The following is a 19,058-nucleotide window of genomic DNA, read 5'->3' as shown; positions in this document are numbered from 1 at the left end:
TGGTAGTGGCTCTTTTTCTTTTTTCTCCATGATAACATGGCTTTTAGAATATTGAAAACAATTATACTTGCAATCCTTTTTATTGATTTCCATGGTGAAAATGAAATACTGCATATATTTGGAATCCTAAGCCTATGTTTTTTTATAATTATAATTATTGTATGATGTTTTTGATGATTACATATTTAGAAACTTTTTCAAAACTATATTTGTGCAGCACAATCATCCCTCAAGGCATGCTACTGTGTGGAGGCATTCTTCTGTGGTATTTGACTTTGCACAATTATGCAAGAGATTTGAAGGAAATGTAAAATATTGGTGAATGAAAGAAAGGGGTGTGTCCATTGACAAACCATGCATTATTAATGGTATGCTACACTATCTCAGAGTTTATTCTTCATCTTTCAGGTATAGAATTTCGAGAATCAAGTTGCTCTGGTTTTCATTTTCCAAATGACATTTGGCAAACTAAGAGTGTTTTTTCTTAATATTTTAGAATTTCTGAAGCTCATTTTCCAGGTTAAACATCTCAATTTAGTAAATATGTGCCATGCTTTTTCCAGGGAGAGGATTTTGTTTGTCATGCAAGAGTTTTTAAAATTGCCAAGGGAAATAGTATGTAGTTCTCTACTTGTGTTTGGGAATTTTGTTCAAATGACAGATGAGGTGCCTTGTAAAACTTGCTGCCATCACCATACTCTTGGTTTTTCTTTTGGCAGCGGGGAAATAATCTCAGAAATAGCTAGTTTCATATGGAATTTACCATATTTTCATTCATAATTAGTTGCAGGAAAAACAAAAGTTCTTTAAATTTTTTGGGTCATGGATATTTTTATAGTTTGATAATGAAGCAAGTTTCCAAAATTGAGTTAATGGTCCTGTCTTCATCAACTACTATTGCTAGGTCTTCAAATGGTGAAGATTTATTTTATGTATAATTATATATACACACACATGTACCTACATACTTTCATAGTAAAATCATACACTAAGGCTTTATGGGGTCACTTAAGACAGATTATGCAGAAAAAATAAATGGATTTTTAGCCATCTATTAAATCCAAACAAGTGAGTATATTTTAGCAAAAATCATAGGAAATTGATAGCAGCCTCTAAAAAGTTGATATTTTGAATTGAGCTTGGTATTAAATGCAACTTGCCATAGTAAAAAGGTGCTATTGTTTCTATTGCCATAAAAATCCTAGATTCTTGTAATTAATTAAGATCTGCTTTTTTTAACAGTGCATATTCCTTTTTTCTTTTATGGCTTTTCAATTTAAAGCATGTTTATTAAGGCCTAAATAATCATTCTCATATTCTTAAGTTAATTTCTTGTAAGTAGCTGTATTATATTCTTTTGTCTTGAGTATGGTTACATTTGTATGCTCTTTTAAATTAATATTAGACACAAGCAAATTGTGCACCACATGATTGATTTTTTCAAGATTTTGATTAATTTAATTTTTTCGTCGAACCTAGTTGAAATTTACTATGACAACATCTCATGGTTTATTAGGTGCTCCTTGAAGAGCTAATGGGTAATTGGGATTGTAAGTGGTACTCTTTTACTTCCAGGAGCTCATCAGGATGGCCTCGAAGGTTTTTTCAAAGGCGTTGGTAAAGGTTTGATGGGCCTCATAACTAAACCAACTGGAGGAGTATTTGATTGTATATCTATTGCCTGCGATGGAATTAAAAGGTATGTCATGTTTATTAATATATTACATCATTCAGTTACATTGATGATGATACAATATTTAATGCTGATTAAATTATTTCAAAGTTTACTAGGTAGCCAGTAGAGAAGGATCTACATTTTTTGTTATTTGAAACAGCTTTAATACTAGAAGGAGAGTAGAAGTAGATTAAGATGATCACCTGTGGTGAGGGGGGTATAATTATCTGGCAAAATTGAGAGGGTATAATTATCTGACGAAAAGTACAGATGTAATCTATCGAAATGGGATGTGAGATCCTATGATGCTAGGAGCTCTGGCTCCCGGTGGGTCCACCCATGGCATATATGTGTAACATCTAGACTGAGTAAGCTGAGGTCCTCCAGGTTGAGGGTTACGTGAGGGACTAACAACCTCACATTAAAAAAGAAGTGTTTTGAAAACTTGCAGAGATCAGAGTTTATACTATGCAGTAGAGCTGAAGAAATAATTTAGATTAAGGGAACAAATGTTGCTAACGAGGTCAAATTTTCATACTCATCTACAAGTAACTCCCTTTTTACCTATCTATTGCTACTCCTAATGCCGTAAAAATTGGCTGTGTGATTTTAATAATGCCGTAATTGTTATGATATAGTAGAAAAAGATGAAATTCACATTTTCACCAATATATTCCTATTTTGAAGTAGTACTACTTTGTTTATTCAGTCTAAGTTTTGTGTTTTTTACAATTACCGTAAGATTTTTTGACCAACTTATTTATAATTGTCATCAACATGACTCATTACTTGAGGAAATGAATTTACTACATGTCTTTGAGGAAATGACTTTACTATATGCCAGTGAATTTACCCATAGAGTTTGTACATTCTTATGAAAGGACATCTTTCATTAATTCAGAATATTATTTTACTTGCCAAAAGCACAGTATGGGAAATAGTCATGGCAGTAAGGACACTTACAAAAAGAGAAAAGGTGTATTGCAGTTAGAAGAAATATAGAATGCATGTATTGGCTTGGACAAAGCTCAAGTCGTTATGTGCTGATATGTTTCCATAAGTTCAGTGACTCAACATGGTTTGGGCCATGTACAAAATCACACAGGCCTCATGGTAGATTGCCTATCTCATAGGTGCAAAAACCTGAAGCATAGCTACCACAATCCATTTTCCATCACATATTCAAGGATAATAAAAACATGTTTGTTTTCCATTAACCTATCACACACCAAATTGCGCATAATGATTCAGAATATATAGTACATCTTTTGCTTTGAAATTGTGGTAAATGTCTTTGAGGAAATGGCTTTACTATATGCTAGTGAATTTATCCATAGAGTTTGAACATTTTTATGAAAGGACATCTTTCATCAATTCAGATATTATTTTAAAATGTGAATTATGCCAACTACTGCCTTGCCAAGTTTTTCACTCTTCACTTTAAATTTTATTATCTTTCCTTGTAGCTGATATGACTTTTTAATCTTTGATTATGCATTTAATTTATGCTTACAGTGTTGCCAAAATGAGTTCAGTGCATGCCTTCTTATAATTCAAATGCATTATTGAATTTGCGAGATTTGCGTTTCAAGTACACTTCAGTGACTTTAAAATGAAAATATTTTATCATTAGGCATTCCATATGTGTGTCTTGGGAAATGGTATCTTTTCATGACCAGCTCTTTGTCCCTTTTATGTCGCTACATTTCTCTTATTCTGCTTTGTAAGAAGCTTCATTGGTCTTCATAAAAGGCCCAGGCATTAATGAACATACACATACTCTGGTAACAGTGTTACCCTTGAGCATGAACAGTAATGCCAAATGAAACATTTGGAAGTTCAGGGATGGGAAATCAATCCACTTAGAGCAAACTCAGTGGTTTTGCGGTATACGCATCCATATGTAGATACACGTAATACCTTGATATGAAAACCACTGTGTGACATAAAACTTCTAAATCATATTTTTCTGCACAAAATGATGGAAGGGGAAAGACAAACCTGTAAAGTGCTGTTGTTTCTGAAGAAGAAAACAATTTTTGGCCCTAAGAAATAATTATGGGTCCATGATATACAGTCATATAAAACAGTGTGCTACACCAAATCTTTTTAAATTCTGGGGGATGAAGTGTTGATATTGCCCAAATTATAAAGGTACATAAACAATGATGTATTATGTAGCTATCTCATTCTACTAGCTCTTCCTGTATAAATCACTCTTTGAATAATAATTTATAATGCCTTTGCTTTCAGCTTGTATCATTCAGTAATGTAATTTTTTTAAATCTTTCAGAGCTGTGGAAATGGGAGAAAATGTAGTCCTGCGCTCAAGGCTCCCGCGATTTATCAATCCACATTTTGTGAGTAGTGGTTAATATTTTGTGCATACTTTATTACTTCAATAGGTAATTGGAATTTCAATATCGTTTTGAACTTTCATATATCAGACAACACAAGATAGCCAAATATATAGGTATATTTAATGAGACCTATGGCACATACATACTACGACTACTCATGGATAAGTAGAATTTTTGTGAAAATTAAATATGAAATAAAAGAAGAGGAATAGGAGAGTTTCCACGTGAAAAATTTCCTTTCACTTTTTAATGTGATGTTTGAGATTCAATTCCATGTGAGTTGGCATCTGCCATTGTTATTACTGCTCTCTTCATGCTTATAAATTACTTGATACCTTACTTCTCACCATTAACAATGCCTTACAACTGCACTTTTGTTAGGATTTTGAGTATGGGTACATATCTGATTGGAATACTCACCTTGATTTGGTTTGAAATTCAATCCAAAGTTTTGATTTGGGTTTAATATTCTCTCAAACATGGCAACTATTTGAATTTGATTGAAGGGATGGTGCCACACATCATTTTCCCCATCACCGGAAATAGAGCATGTCTGTTCCAACCCTTCTTTTATCTGATGTATGGCACTCAGCGATTGGCTGTGGAGCTAATGATAATCAGATGCATGTGGTGAGCAAATTTAAGGAGTTCTCCATTATGTCCCACTCTAGCAAGGAGCAAGCATAGATAACTATGCCAGCTCTGCTGAGTATCTTGCTGGTGTGACATCTCATGCCTTAAGAACCTGAAGGCAGATGTAATTCTCTTTTCCTCCCTTCTACATTTTAACATTATTACCCCTCCACCCTCCTGACCCTTCCTCTCTGACCAATCACCCTCCCCCGATCAGATGGTGTACATACCAAGTTTGCTTCTGTGAGGACCACCTGATTATGACGCTCAACGTCAAAACCTGGGTCGTATTGCTAAACAAGTTATGTGGAATTACTAAGTCAATAATTTCATTCCAATATGTTATGCAAATTCCATAAGTTACGCCTTAGACAGCAAATTTTGCAATACAGGTAGTTTGCATGTTAGCGTTATGGATTTCATTTAGTTGGCCTCTGAAAATAATTACACTTGGTGATGGACTTGTAAAGTATTTTTGAATAATATTAACTTTTATTGATTGACACTATTTCCTTCATAACTTCTGTAATGCCACTACTTGTAAATCATCAAGTAGACACTACTATTCCTAAGGACTTCATTAGTAGGCCATTTATATGTAAATTATTCACAATCACTTCTTATCAGCTACACATTATGCACAAGGACATGAAGACTTTTATTGCCCTATATTGCAATGAAAGTCACATTGGTATGATTCCATATTCCAAGCATTCCATTAAGATTTAATGCACATTTAATGTTTTCTCTACCTATAATTTGAAATCATGTAGGAAAATATTCATAAATCTCAAACCAAAAATAACCGCATTTTAGCATTAAAAATCTCTTTTTTAAGGTCTTCACTTTACTCTGTGGATTTTATTTTGTTAACCTGCACAATATAATTGGTTTTTGTGGCAAAAAATTTAATCTTACAGTGAAATTTGATCTTGATACATGTTGAAAGAAAATTTTAACATGCTTGTTTGACCTATCCCTGATTTTCATCTGGCTAGGTGTTAGACCTTGATAAAATTTTATTGACCAATACCATATTTGACCACAAATTAATGGTTTAGGATCTAAAAAAAATTATTTTGCAAAAACTATAAAAAATCATTTTTTAATTTTATTATGCATTGGAACTTTTGTTTTGATAAATATTACTGGAATGATATTTCATGAAATGGTAATATTTGCTAGGCCTGATGGTGGCCCATGACAGGTTTCATTTGGGGTTATGTAAAGCTACTTTTTGTATGTATTACTTTAACATAGTAAATTCCAAGAAACTGCAGGAGATGCCTCAACAGTAACTTTTAACAAAGCCATCCGCTAAGTGTGCATTACAATGCATCAATTTCAGAGTGTAAAAATCATTTGCCTTGGAATGATTTTTACGCTCTGAAATGGATGCATTGTTTAACATAGTAGTTAGTAGACTTAACATACAAAAAAAATAAAAGATAGATAAATTGGTAATCTAGTCACAACTTTGTTTTATTGGGCAATGCTTGTAAGTGCAGTCAGTTATGTAATCAACTATTTGGATAATCAATTTAGGCATTGCTTCTCTTTAATTTACTCTTGGAGGAAATGCTTTTTAAAGTGATGTTAGTAAGGCTTTCTCCTCTTACACATGATATTTGCATCAATTTTTTATGGTACAAATGGATTAAATGTTGAGGCTTATAATTTTTTGAATTCATTATTTCTGTCCCATTGCCAATTTAAAAATTATATTTCAATGTTTTTGTCTATTCATATTTTCAACTGAATGAATTTATTGGTACATCTATAATTAGTTCAAGGAAATCAAATTTTATATTTCCAATGATATACTTCATGATCACAAAATTATTTTTTCAGGGGGTAAAACCATTCTCTTTGCATGAAGCAACTGGTTTTCATTTGTTGAATACACTGAGTAAAGGCCACTATGCTGATACAGATACATACTGGGCACATGCACCTCTCAGCTCTGAAGGAAGAGCAACTGTACTTGTCACTCTACAGTGAGTATATAAAAATCTTTATGAGGATGTTTGATTTTTATTTACTGTGAAAGCTCAAATGTATGTTTTCTTGATATATATGTATTTGGAAAGCCCTATTTCACTTCCATTCATTTTATTGGTCCAGTTTGTTATAAGTGATGAATTGTAAAGTTTACTGTTCATTCTATGTGTGTGTTTGATGATATAATTTTAGTTGCAGTATAATTGAACCAATATTAGTCGTTATGGCATTGGAAACTCATGTACACAGCTGTAAAAAAATTATAAATGCTAAAATAATGTGGAACACCATCTATGCATGTGATGGTGAAGCATTTGTTTATACTACCATCTATAGCTTTTATAGTCGAATACAAAATGTTTGATTTGTTTTATTTGATTTAAAGCTATTTATGATAGCAAGGAACATTACCACAATATTGGGGTAAGAAATTCATTTAGATAATAACATTTTGGTGCGTTATGGATTTTGAGAAGGCATTCAACCATGCAGAGTGGACAAAGTTAATGAAGATGTTGAGAAATATAGGAATTGACTAGAGGGATAGACCTTATCCAAAACTTAGCCTTTAGCCTAACAGGTAAAGGTAGCAGAGGGAGAATTGGGTCAGACAGTGATTGGCAGGGGAATGAGACAGGGTTGCCCATTATTACTGGTACTTTACAACATATATTCTGAGGAAATGTTAAGGTAGCATGGGAAGGGGTTAAGTGTAGCTGGGAATAAAAGTGAGTGGGGGGATTATTAGATAAGTAAATTAGGTTTGTAGGTAATTAAGCTTCGGTGAATCAGATAACCAAAGGATTACAGTTATAATCAAATGTTTTCTAGGAAAAAATGGAGAGATACAAGATGAGGATGATCCACAAGAGGACAAAAGTAATGATATTTTCAAGAAGCAGGGGAGAGCTAAGTTAAAAATTAAAGTAGGAGGAGATAAACAAGAACAGATGGATTAGTTCATATACTAGGACAGTGTTTTAAAGGAAAAGGGGCATTGTAATGGGGACATTAGGGGAAGAATTGCTTAAGCAAAAGAGACTCTTGCCAGAAGAGTATTGATGGAGGGAACAGTAAGTAAATAAGGTGAGGAAAGATTAGTAAAGCCTTCAATATGAAGCATAGTGCCGTATGGATGTGAAACTTGGTCTTTGAGGCAAGAGGATGACCATGGATTGGGGGGCTTTAAAGATGTGAGCATGGCAAAGAATTGAGAAAATAAGTTGTACAGAGGGAGGCAAACGCAGTTTGAAATAGGGTAGGTGAAGAGAGGAAGCTACAGGGTGAAAGCTGGAAAAAGCAGAGTAAGCGGACGGAGGAAATATTGAAAGGTAGTTGTGTGTCGAAGGCCATGATAAAAGGGAGAATATTGGGAAAGTGGGCTACAGGATGGAAGAGAGTGGGTTGTTTTAGAAAGCATGAAGGCCGGTGGAAATTACAAAGAAATGAAGAAAGGTATAAGTTCCTCATGATACTTAGAAATAAATGATTGTAAGGGACCATCCAAAACCATTCAATAAATAGGTAGACTACCTTGATTGATGAATTGATGAATAAAAGGATGAAAAAATTGATCAGTTTTTGCATCACTACGAATCATTTGAATATTAAAATGGACATGTAATCTCCTCTGTACAAAAAATATCCATAAAATAATTAGTAATTATGTTTATGAACATGGAAGACTATGTTGTAAGTAGAAGTTTCCCCAAATTTAATGGCTTGGTTTTTAATTCATCAGTGATTCCCCTCCACTTTACCAATTTTGCCAGTGGTTATTTTGATGCATTTTTAGTCAACTTCTCACATTGTGAATTATAAGGGGTATGTTTGTAAAAGTTTAGGTGGTATAATCAAGAGCCATTACTCAGCTCCAACTTAATATTACGGTTAGAATCAACTTCTGGCCATTTTGAAAAAGAATATTATAAAGATATGAGATACTGTGGATGATATTCTGAAACAGAAGTTTTTCCATTATTAGTTATTAATTAATTATTCCCTCAGAATTTCTTGACACCCTGATTGTTAAACAATAGTTTCATGGCTAAGTGTCTCATCTTATTCTAATTTCTTTCAGGCATGTATTCCTTCTTGAAAAGTGCAGACTGTGGGGAAGCTGGGAAGTAGACTGGGTAGTGAGAGTTGATGACATAGTGGCAGTGCCTCATTTAACTGGAAAAAAACTAATCTTCAAAGTGAGACAGGTGAGTTAACATAAGAAGTGATTATTTGTATTTGCCGTACTCTTATATTTTGAAATTTTAACAATGATTTGGATGGTTCCAATATCATAATGATCCACATGAAGTGTTTGGTAAAAGTTTGAAGAGCAAGTACGTTTTTATAACTTTGAGAAAATAAGAAATAGCGACATATAGGTAATCTTATACATAATGGCATGTATTTCTGTACAAAATAATGTGATTTACAAGGCTGAGGAAAGCAGGAATTTTCCTACCAAAGTTAATCATAAATCAAATATTAAATAATTCTTGATTGACTGAAATGGCAAATACCAAATCAAATGTAAGCTGACCATTTTTCTTCAAAAAGGTGTTTCAAATTCATTGTTTGGCCAAGAATCAAACAGTGGAAGCCTGATATTACATGTGTGGCATATACTTGTTTCAAGAATCTTGAATCAATGAGTTATGCTCAAGGTACAGTTAATTGGCTTATGGGTTATATGTAAAATAAATTAATAATATTAACATCTACGTGTGGCCCCACAGTGGTTGTTTGATTTTACAAGTGATCTACAAGCCATCAACAGCTGCATAAATAGAACCCATAAAATTGCATCTATTTTATGGCCAAGCACAAGTATTTAATACTGTATCAGGCTGCTACTTATAATTAATGGGTAAATATGTACAATTGGTGGCTCGTTTGTTTTCTTCAGGGTAGCATTTCAATCAGTCCAAAGTACCATCATTACTCTTACAAGATTTTGAATTAAAATTTTGGATATTACAGAATCTGCATTTTTAATTGATATTTTCAGCAGAGGCCTACAGTTAGAAAAGTTAATTCATACATGGTATATCACCGGCATAAGTGAGCCTCTTGATAGGCATAATTTTCGGATGGATCAGAAAAATATGTGGTATGGTAGGAGATATGTATAGGAGGTATGGTATAGGTATGGTAGGAAGTATGGTATAGGAGATAATATAGGAATGTTCTACAACTTCCTTCCTCCTGGAAAACTCTATGCATAATATGTTGCGAAAAGGTGGTAAATGTGGAGGATTATTCAGATGTTCAAACAAAAGAGAGCATTCTGTCAACCAACATTGACTGCTCTTTTGAAAATGTCTAAGTTTTGCTTATTTCCCATCTCTGGAATAAACTGAAAAGTACTCTTGTTCACTAAACTGTAATCATGTAGTAATTTTTATTATCTGATGGCATTTTCAACCATTTCTTTCAAAGATTCACCAAAAAATGTTTTTTAATGCAATAACCTCAAAAAACCTAGTATGGTATGCCATTCAAATTCAATTTAAAAAATCAAATACTGATAATAAGTTTTATAGATAAGAATGATGAACACTATGAAAACATAGAATGCATGCTTTTATGAGGTACATCTGTACAAACAAAATTTATTGTACCACATTAATATATTACACTGATTATGATGAGTATGTAATAATGAAATAAGCAACTCAAAGCTTATTCATATGTTGTTGTACAGGTGACAATCAGCTTTTGGCTTTTTTGGCACTGCAATTGATGCCAAATAAATTATTTCCCTTTCCAAATTTCCTTCAGTTCTTGTTTGTACAAGTTTATAGCTCCTATCATCAAACTCCAGGGAATCGATTAGGCACCAACTTTATTCACAAAGAGAAAAAGTAATATAAATAAAGCTTATTGTATTTCTTTTGTCCATAGTTTTCTTTCATATCCATCCAACATTTGTTTCAAACGACAAACAGCAATATATATATATATACACCATGCATTGGGATATTATAGATTAATCATATAACTTTCATTTTTGCTTCAAGTATTGATGAGTAAGAAGTATGCTATATGTTTCTTTAGCTTCTTATTTCAACAATCTCTTTGGAACAGGATGAGAGCCTGAATTTCTTTTCTGGTGATGAGCGGTTTGTGGAGTCAGAAGACAAGGCTGTCCTTCTGTGGCTACAAAGCAAAATTGAAATGGCAATGATTATCAATATGGAGGACAAACCCTGTCCAATTCAGCTTTGAAACTATTGTCTTTAAGTATTACTAGGTATGATGGATTACATGTAGCAGAACAGTATTAGTGTTGTTGTGTTGGTAATTGTTCTATTTTTGATGTGACTAACATCAGCAGCTATTCTCAACATTCATGTCACCACACAAATTACTTTTTTGCAAGTCTGAAGTTATGATCCATGCATTATTTAAAATTTTCTGTCTCTTAAATGGACGTATAGTCTTTTTAATACACTATGAGAATACGTTTTAATGTCAATTGAAACAGGTTGACTGCCAACCATACACAATTACAGTAAAATCTTCTGAAGGCAGTATGCTTAGAGAAGAAAAGAGAGTGATAAGAGTTGTTATTGTGATGGACAATAAAATTGTTTTGACCTTCCAAGAACTAAAATGACCATTATTCTTTCTTGAATCAGGTTATTATCTTACCATATTAACATCAATGATTGCCATGAGAAAGATATAAGACCCCCTTTCACTTTTTAATGAGCGATTTATGGATGACATTTAGGTCTAGATACTAGACATTTAAACCGAAACCACAACTATAATCTCTATAGTATCCACAAGTGAGGATCACAGGTATTAAGGCAAACACTGTTGTAGATTATTAAGTTTGCATAATGTGAGATGCTATTTCTGACATGCATGCTCTGATGGCAGTCAACCTAATTAACATAATTCATTAAATTAATCAGAATGGGTGGATATTATTTGTAAATTTTACCACATGATGCAAAAGACACAGTTAAACCTCTGGTACTGCCACAATCATCTAATCATTATCAGTATTATTAAATGTGTTGTAATTTGTTATATAATTACATTTATTTCATTTTAACTTTTATATCATTTATATTTGTATACATTATTTTGATATTCAAGGCTGTTGGTGATAAGGGTAAAATCTGCAGGTCATAAGTGGTTACAAAATATATGAATTTAATTATTGGGTCAGGCGATTGTAGATGGATTGAAGAGAGTAACACATATAAGTTTGTACTTATAAAGTTTATAACAGCTATTTTTCCAGTATATGTTAAATCATGGAATTTCAATTTAAAAAAATGAATGTGCTCTGAGTACTCTCTTCAGGATTTTATGCATGTATATGAGTATTGTATGTTTGTAAATAAGAATGTAAAGAAAATGTTATCTGTTGTTTGATGAGAGTTTTATGAATGTACCCTTATAGGGATATATTGTTGGGTGTAATTATGCTGTGTAAATTTTGATTTTAAAACTGCAAATGAGTTTCAAAAAACATACAGATAAAATGCTATGTTATTCTGCTTTTTGTGCTTTTTATTTACAAGAAACAGAATTGTTTAAGTGCTATTCAAGAATGTTTGGATTTCGTGTAGTATACCCAATCTGAATTACTACTGTGGGAAACATTATACTGTGGTGTATATTTGGGCTTCTTACCCAATTCAAAATCCACATCAGTAATTGGGGAGAAGTTAAAATTAAGTTATCGTGTGAGGAGAGATTTTAATTTTGCAAGTAAGATGTATATGTAAGATTTCAATTTACATTAGTATACATTATACCTCCAGAATAGAAGCATTCTTTTGTAGAGCTTACGTTTTTAACTGATCGTACTTCTTGCATCAGTGAATATATTTACGTTAACATGTACGTATGCTTAAAATTCTCAGACTATGGAATGTACCTGATTATAAAAATTTATGGTCTTGAGTTTTAATGCAACACGGAATTCTGATGCTAACTATGTGGAAATTCAGTACAAGCACAGGCCTACTCAAAATTTAGAAATGCATACATTTCTGATGTTTCTTGGCTTGGGGGTCAGTGGTCACAAAAGAAGTCTATTTGGCATGAATAAACTTAGCAAGTGCTCATAATCATTTTATACCCCGGTGTGTTTCAGTTTTTGGTCAGCATGTCAACTAATAGTGAAAATATAATTAGAACTTGGCAAGATTGGTTTGGATCTTATTCTGATTAATACCTGCCCTCCAAATGCACTGCTAGCACAAACCAGACTACTCCAGCTAATTCAGTGCTTCAATGTGCCATTGAAATTGCCAACCCCTAGTCATGCTTGTCATTAAGTCCTTTGTTCTGAATTTGGGCATAAAATGTTCTAACAAATCACAGGAAAATGAGTGTCACTATGTCCACTGCTTTTATTTATGGCCACAAACCTAATTGCTTACGGACAAAATAAATTTGAGATGCATCTCATATACACGAGTATTACTTACTAACACTCTTTCAATTTACAATAAAATTTAAAATTACAGCAAATACAAATGCACTGCTAGTATTCATAACAAGTAAACCTTTACTTTTCACATCACAAGGTCCAATGAGGTGTCCAGTGCAGTAGACTCATCCCATTTCATCTGTTGGTGCACTGTCTAGTGGGATAGGATTAAAATTCCAGTAGTGAAAGGATTTATCATTGTATTGCAAACCCTATTTGGGGTGCTAGGTGGAGAGTGCTTCAAGGGTAGCATGCTTTGTCAGATGGGATACTAAATGGGGGATCCATTGTCATTTTTCATTCATTAAGTGTAGGCTAATACTGATGCCAGGTTGTTCTCCTCTCTTCCCCCATTCTCTGAAAGTCAAACATCTTTCAAAAGACCCACCTATCTGTAATGGTGCCAGTGACCTTCACTGTCAGTCGCCTCCCTTTATAACTAATACCCATACTTCATCATTGATGTCACCACTGCTGGTGTTATGTCAGGTTCATTGGGTAGCATAGATTTTAAAACAAGTTTGCATAAAATTTTGCCACTTTAAAGAAATGTGCACATATTAATGCACTATGGGACTGTTTCCAGATCTCACCCACTACACATGTTATACCAGCAAAAGATGTCTTCATTGCAATTTTTGAGACAGTTAATTTTTGTCATTGAGAGCTAAAATCATCACGGAGTACAAAAGAACAAAATGAAAACCAAGTAATCATAAGAGCATCCACCTATGCAAGAAATGCCTTTGCTTCAAGCAGTTTTTTTTAATGAACCTCAGGGAGGCAGCAAAAATGGATGAAGGAAGTTTTGATCGGCAGTGGAATGTTGAAGACAGCAATAGAGGGGAGAATTATAGGCAAACAAGGAAAGGGCAGGGACAGGATAGGGATGTTGGACGGGCGGAAGTACACAGATGAAGAGGGGCTTGATGTAGAGTAGGTTGCTGGGTTGTTTTTTGTTAGGATTCACAAAATATTAATTTGGTAGTTGTGTCCATCCAAAACCTACCTTAGCCGGTAGATTACAGAATAATAATTCATAGTCAAAATTGTCTATGGTCACATTAATGTAATTCAAAGTCAAATTATAGCTTCATTTGAAAACCTTAGTAGCCCTCTGGCTTTTGTAAAAAGTATAGTGACATCACCTGAAGTAGGGTAATTTAAGTAATGCAAATATTGGGTAAAAATTAAATGGGAAAATATTAAAATGGTCTAATGTTATTTAAAGTAAAGATTACTTGATCTCACAATGACTACGAAAATTGCTATGCTATCTTAAAAAAGATTTCACTTGGCGTGTTTTCAATATTCCCACAAGTTAAGATATAATGTAGTCAATGATTTACTTCATTTTTAAATTTCTACATATTTGTACACAGTCACCTGATACAGCTTTTGCGTGTGCCAAAAACACATGAAATTATTACGTGTTAATTGATTTCGGCCAGAGGGATGCAGTAAGCACGCATAAAATTACTTAAATTATCTAAGGTTCTCATTTGAGGCCAAATTTCCACTCATTTACAGAGTTTCGCTGGAGCTAAAGATTATCACTAGCTATGTTACAATATTAAATCATAAAATTAAAGCAGTTTTGTAAAGGTTGAAAAATGTATGACAAACACAAAAGACCAAGTTTATTAAATCTGCAAGACTGAAACTAAAAGAATAGTCAGTCCTCGCGTGTGAAGTAGTTGATTGATACAAGATTTGTTCAGTTGCATCGGGTGTATCAGTTATCTTATGATGTAGTTCATAATCAAGAGTATAAAACTAATGGCAAGAGAGCCAAAGGATGATACAGTTATAAATTTAAGGCAGCACTTCGCCATATGGGGCATCGTCACAGGCAACTAATGGCAAGAGAGCCAAAGGATGATACAGTTATAAATTTAAGCCAGCACTTCGCCATATGGGGCATCGTCACAGGCAACGAATGTCTCGGGCAGTGGGTGGACAGTATAGATAACAATCGTAAGATTTTTACTTCTCATTTATTCCTGCGTTCCACATTCAGACAAACAACATTCCCAGGGAATGAACACTACTAGAAACTTATCGCATCATCGACACTGTGGGTATCAAATTGATGAGATCAACACGAAATTCAAAGAAAATGTTTAGATGTCATCAACTTTTACTAGTGACCAGGGGTAATTCGAATACTTCATTAATAATCTATCATTAATTTGCTCATGTGACATTACACCTATAATGTAAAAAATTATCACGAGCAAGCAATGGAAATAGGCTCACCTTAATACCAAGCCCATGGTCCTATGCCCCAACCATGTAATTTGAGGACTTAACATATCAAGAGTCACCTAATTTAGATAAAATGTCTCGTTAATACAACTTAGTTCAAATAAGTTCGTTCGTTGAAGCAATTGTTTTGATTCGGGGAAAAATTCCAAAAAAACGAAATTTGTGGTTTTATTTTATTCCATTGCTTATATTCCAGAGGAACTTACAAAAATTCAATATCCAACGACCTTAACGATACATGTTAACATAAAATCTGCCCACATCAGTGTGGTAAAACAAATTTGCTAGCGAGGAGAAATCGCATAGGAGACAATATTGGAATGATTACAATATAATTAATTTCATCCAAATACATTTACGTAATTATTTCGCAATTCCAATGACTCCGCAAGCACTTCTGGCGCCAGCGTTGCCAGTAGTTTTACTTAGTTCGTGCCCACCTTTCCCAAGGTCGTCGGGGTCTGCATGCACCTAAAAGATATCATTGCGTAAGACAATGTAACAATGTCTACGATCATTTGAACATTAGTTTACATGTTCCAAAACCTACCACCATCGTTCTTCCAATGATGTTCATGGGCCCAGAAAGAGAGATCATGGAATCCGCAATTTCTATTTTGGCCTTTCCATCCGCACCGGCTTCAACATTACCCAAATCGCCAACATGACGAACTTCGTCTGTAGGTCCTCCATGCTCTTTACCGTGCGGGTTAAAGTGAGCACCAGCACTCATGCATCCTGAACGAAAAAATGACAGTTCGCATTACTATTACTTATATACAAGACAGGCTGTGATCAAGTAACACCCACCGTTTGTATTATCGCCAAATTCGTGGACATGAAATCCGTGAAGACCTTTAGACAAACCCGTGAGCTCCCCTGTTAACTTCACGGGTGCTTCCGGATTCTGAAAGTGAAAAACGCATCATTAATTACACAATTGGAAATCAACAAAATTGAAATATTTGACCTCATAGCCTGACGTACCTCTTGCTCAAAATGCACGGTACCTTTCACCACTTCTCCATTAAGAACACACACAGCTTTGACAGGCATCTTTAACTTTATGACGAGAATTAATTACACTCAGGCTTCACGAAACCAAATGTTCACAAGGACTTAGACGACTGTCTATGCCTGATCTATTTGCGGCGTAGGAAACCAGGAAGTAAAAACAATTGAACGACCCAAATGTACCGGCCGGCGATATTATAGTTCAACATATTCTCGCTAGATGTCAAGAGCTTATACTACGGTAAGCGCTAAAATTTAAAATCCTTTATTGAATTAATTAATATTAAGAATGCGTGGGTCTTTCTCTTTTTTTATCAGGGAACTAAGGTAAGAAGTAGAACTTATCAAACAATGAAATGGCTGGGAAATTGTATGTACATTAGTGTGGTTCCGTGGGATTGTTGATGGATCATCAAGGGCGACAACTTCAATAACCCATGTGTCATGATTTTGCTAAAGTACGAATGATCTAGAATTGGTACCATAGGAACATATTCGGCAATGATGTATAAGGGCCACACAGAATCATAAATTTTGTTTGTGAAGGTAAATAAGCCATTTAGAGACATAATTTCGCTACAGCAAGGAGACATTTTCAAGTTTGGGTGCAACTAAAACACTCTATATTGACAAAAATAGATATTTGAAATCAAAATTCAATTCAATCAAAGGTTTTATATCTACTAAATGTAGGTGTTAGGGGGTCCTTATGATATTATCTTCAGCCAGACAGTGTTCCCCTGATATTAATTAAATTAATGGAATCAATGTCTGCCTTTATTACTTGTAACTTTTTCCAGCCTTAATGCTGCCTACAATTAATATACTCTCCCTTACTCTAGGCTGATTATCTTGATAACATGTAAAAACACCAGGATGTATCGTTTAGATTATATTAGAAGAAAACAAGGCTTTAGATGTTGTCAAAGTTTCTATATTTATGTATTCATTAAAAAATAAGTGATAGATGTTATTTATACTATGAAGGCCCTAAAAAATTTTCAAGGACCTCCATGATTTATATTTTAAATATGCTTATAATGATAACAAAAATGATTGTTGGCCTTGGCAGCAAAAATGGCAGGTTATAAAAATGTACTTTCCTCATTATTATATTATTAGCATAAAATAAAACTTTGGCATGCCAGGAGAAGCACAGAAGTGCCTGAATAAATGTTAGCTAACTGTGATGGGAAGGTTTTGAATGAGTATTTGTGACCATAACACTTCCATCAGATACATTTCGTGAGAGCCACGGGACTGTTGCAAAACTAATAGGCATCGACCAGCGACTCTTAAGAGTGATAACGAATAGGAATTTAACGGATTTGGCGCCTATTCGAGGGGATGCTTCTGATTATAACTGATTGAGATTATTACTGATGTATGCCTTCAAAGCTCGGGGAATCATGGCATTGTCTAGTTGTACTATAATTTATTTCAAATTAATTCTTAGCTTAGACAGGTTAGGTTTACTGGCACTGGCTGGGTTGCATTGCCTGTTGTTGAGAGACCATTTTGATGGGTAATGCATGAATAGTTCCCAAGATATTTACCATTTACATCGCTTCAAATACATAAGATTTTTGTTTTATGATTAATCGCATGCCTTGCCTCATTTTTCAGGTGCCATGGTAGAGAAATCTGTTTCATGCCGCAGCGATAGGTATGTATGCATACCTATTGAGGGTTTTGCTTTTAATTAATTATTGGTAAGGTATAATTCATATTGATATCAATTCAAAATGATACGATTACAGAAAATTACCATAAATTCTTGCAAGCGACTTACATAGGGTCCAAAAATGGTGCATATTACATGGTTATTAATATTTTAATTTTGTTTGTAGGGTAGGGGAATAATTACCGTCACATTCCTTATCCACATGTAGGACACCAATGAAAAAATGAGAGTACTTAGATTTAAGTATAAATGTTTCCCTTTTAAAAATTATGACCACCACACAGAGAGGAATTCACTAATAAATGAAAATACATTTATTTTCTCATGGCAGACTTCTTCATATGTTTTTCATGGCTGATATTCTTAATCCTTTGGCACAAAAATTTATTGCGAAGTGTGTCATCTTTCCTTAGATTAGTGTGATGCGATTTGCGCCTGAACTAGTTTTCTTGCTAACCTCTTCAAGCCTAGTAGATGATAAATTTATGTGTTAATCGACCTTAATTTTGTATAAAGAATCAGTTCTTAATATATAAGTTTATGCTGCCATTTGAACCACCATTATGCTTACTTTGGTTTAGTCCTTCATGAATATGATGGCCAATCCTATGACAAATGGGGCTGTTAGCATCCAAATGCAATAGCATTGATGCATGGAGGTGGTGAAACAGTTTTTCTTGTGCTTCTTGTGTTTTTAAAATGAATGACATATGAAAACATTTTCATATGATTTTAGGTGTTTTACAAGGATCTTTCAAATGAAACAAGACTAGACCTCTGGAAAATGGTAGGTAAGAGAATAAGAGGTGCATCCCAATTGTAAAACACTTGACTGCTAGTGAGTTTCAAACCACTTGGGTTAATCATTATTAAATGAGAGAAAATGTTTTCCATAAATGTTTACTAAATGCGGTGGGAGTGGTATTGAAGGAACTTTTGTGAGGGGTGAGGAAAGAGTGGGTTATT

At 33.9% G+C, this 19,058-nt stretch overlaps 2 protein-coding genes across 4 annotated transcripts in view; one reads left to right on the top strand and one right to left on the bottom strand.

Annotated features, from left to right (window-relative positions):
• The window catches only part of LOC139691480 (intermembrane lipid transfer protein VPS13A-like), a 140,309-nt gene extending 128,124 nt beyond the window's left edge, over window positions 1-12,185 (top strand). For all 3 annotated transcript variants that reach the window (XM_071589321.1, XM_071589320.1, XM_071589319.1), the window contains 5 exons: window positions 1,576-1,699; window positions 3,969-4,035; window positions 6,520-6,665; window positions 8,750-8,876; window positions 10,756-12,185. In XM_071589321.1, coding sequence (XP_071445422.1) covers window positions 1,576-1,699; window positions 3,969-4,035; window positions 6,520-6,665; window positions 8,750-8,876; window positions 10,756-10,896 — 605 coding nt within the window. In that variant the 3' untranslated portion in view covers window positions 10,897-12,185. The remainder of the gene's footprint in view (window positions 1-1,575; window positions 1,700-3,968; window positions 4,036-6,519; window positions 6,666-8,749; window positions 8,877-10,755) is intronic.
• Window positions 12,186-15,553: 3,368 nt separating this feature from the next.
• Sod1 (Superoxide dismutase 1) lies at window positions 15,554-16,572 on the bottom strand. The gene is made up of 4 exons (XM_071589322.1): window positions 16,382-16,572; window positions 16,205-16,301; window positions 15,945-16,132; window positions 15,554-15,865 (listed from the first exon to the last, which is right to left on the bottom strand). Exons 1-4 carry the CDS (start codon window positions 16,448-16,450, stop codon window positions 15,758-15,760), a joined length of 462 nt encoding a protein of 153 aa, XP_071445423.1. The 5' UTR covers window positions 16,451-16,572; the 3' UTR covers window positions 15,554-15,757.
• Window positions 16,573-19,058: the final 2,486 nt, after the last annotated feature.

This window comes from Hetaerina americana, unplaced genomic scaffold (genome assembly GCF_022747635.1).
Source record: "Hetaerina americana unplaced genomic scaffold, ioHetAmer1.1.p SCAF_36, whole genome shotgun sequence".
Classification (NCBI taxonomy): Eukaryota; Metazoa; Arthropoda; class Insecta; order Odonata; family Calopterygidae; genus Hetaerina; species Hetaerina americana.
The sequence above is the reverse complement of the archived record's forward strand: the minus strand, read 5'-3'. Positions and strand labels throughout refer to the sequence as shown.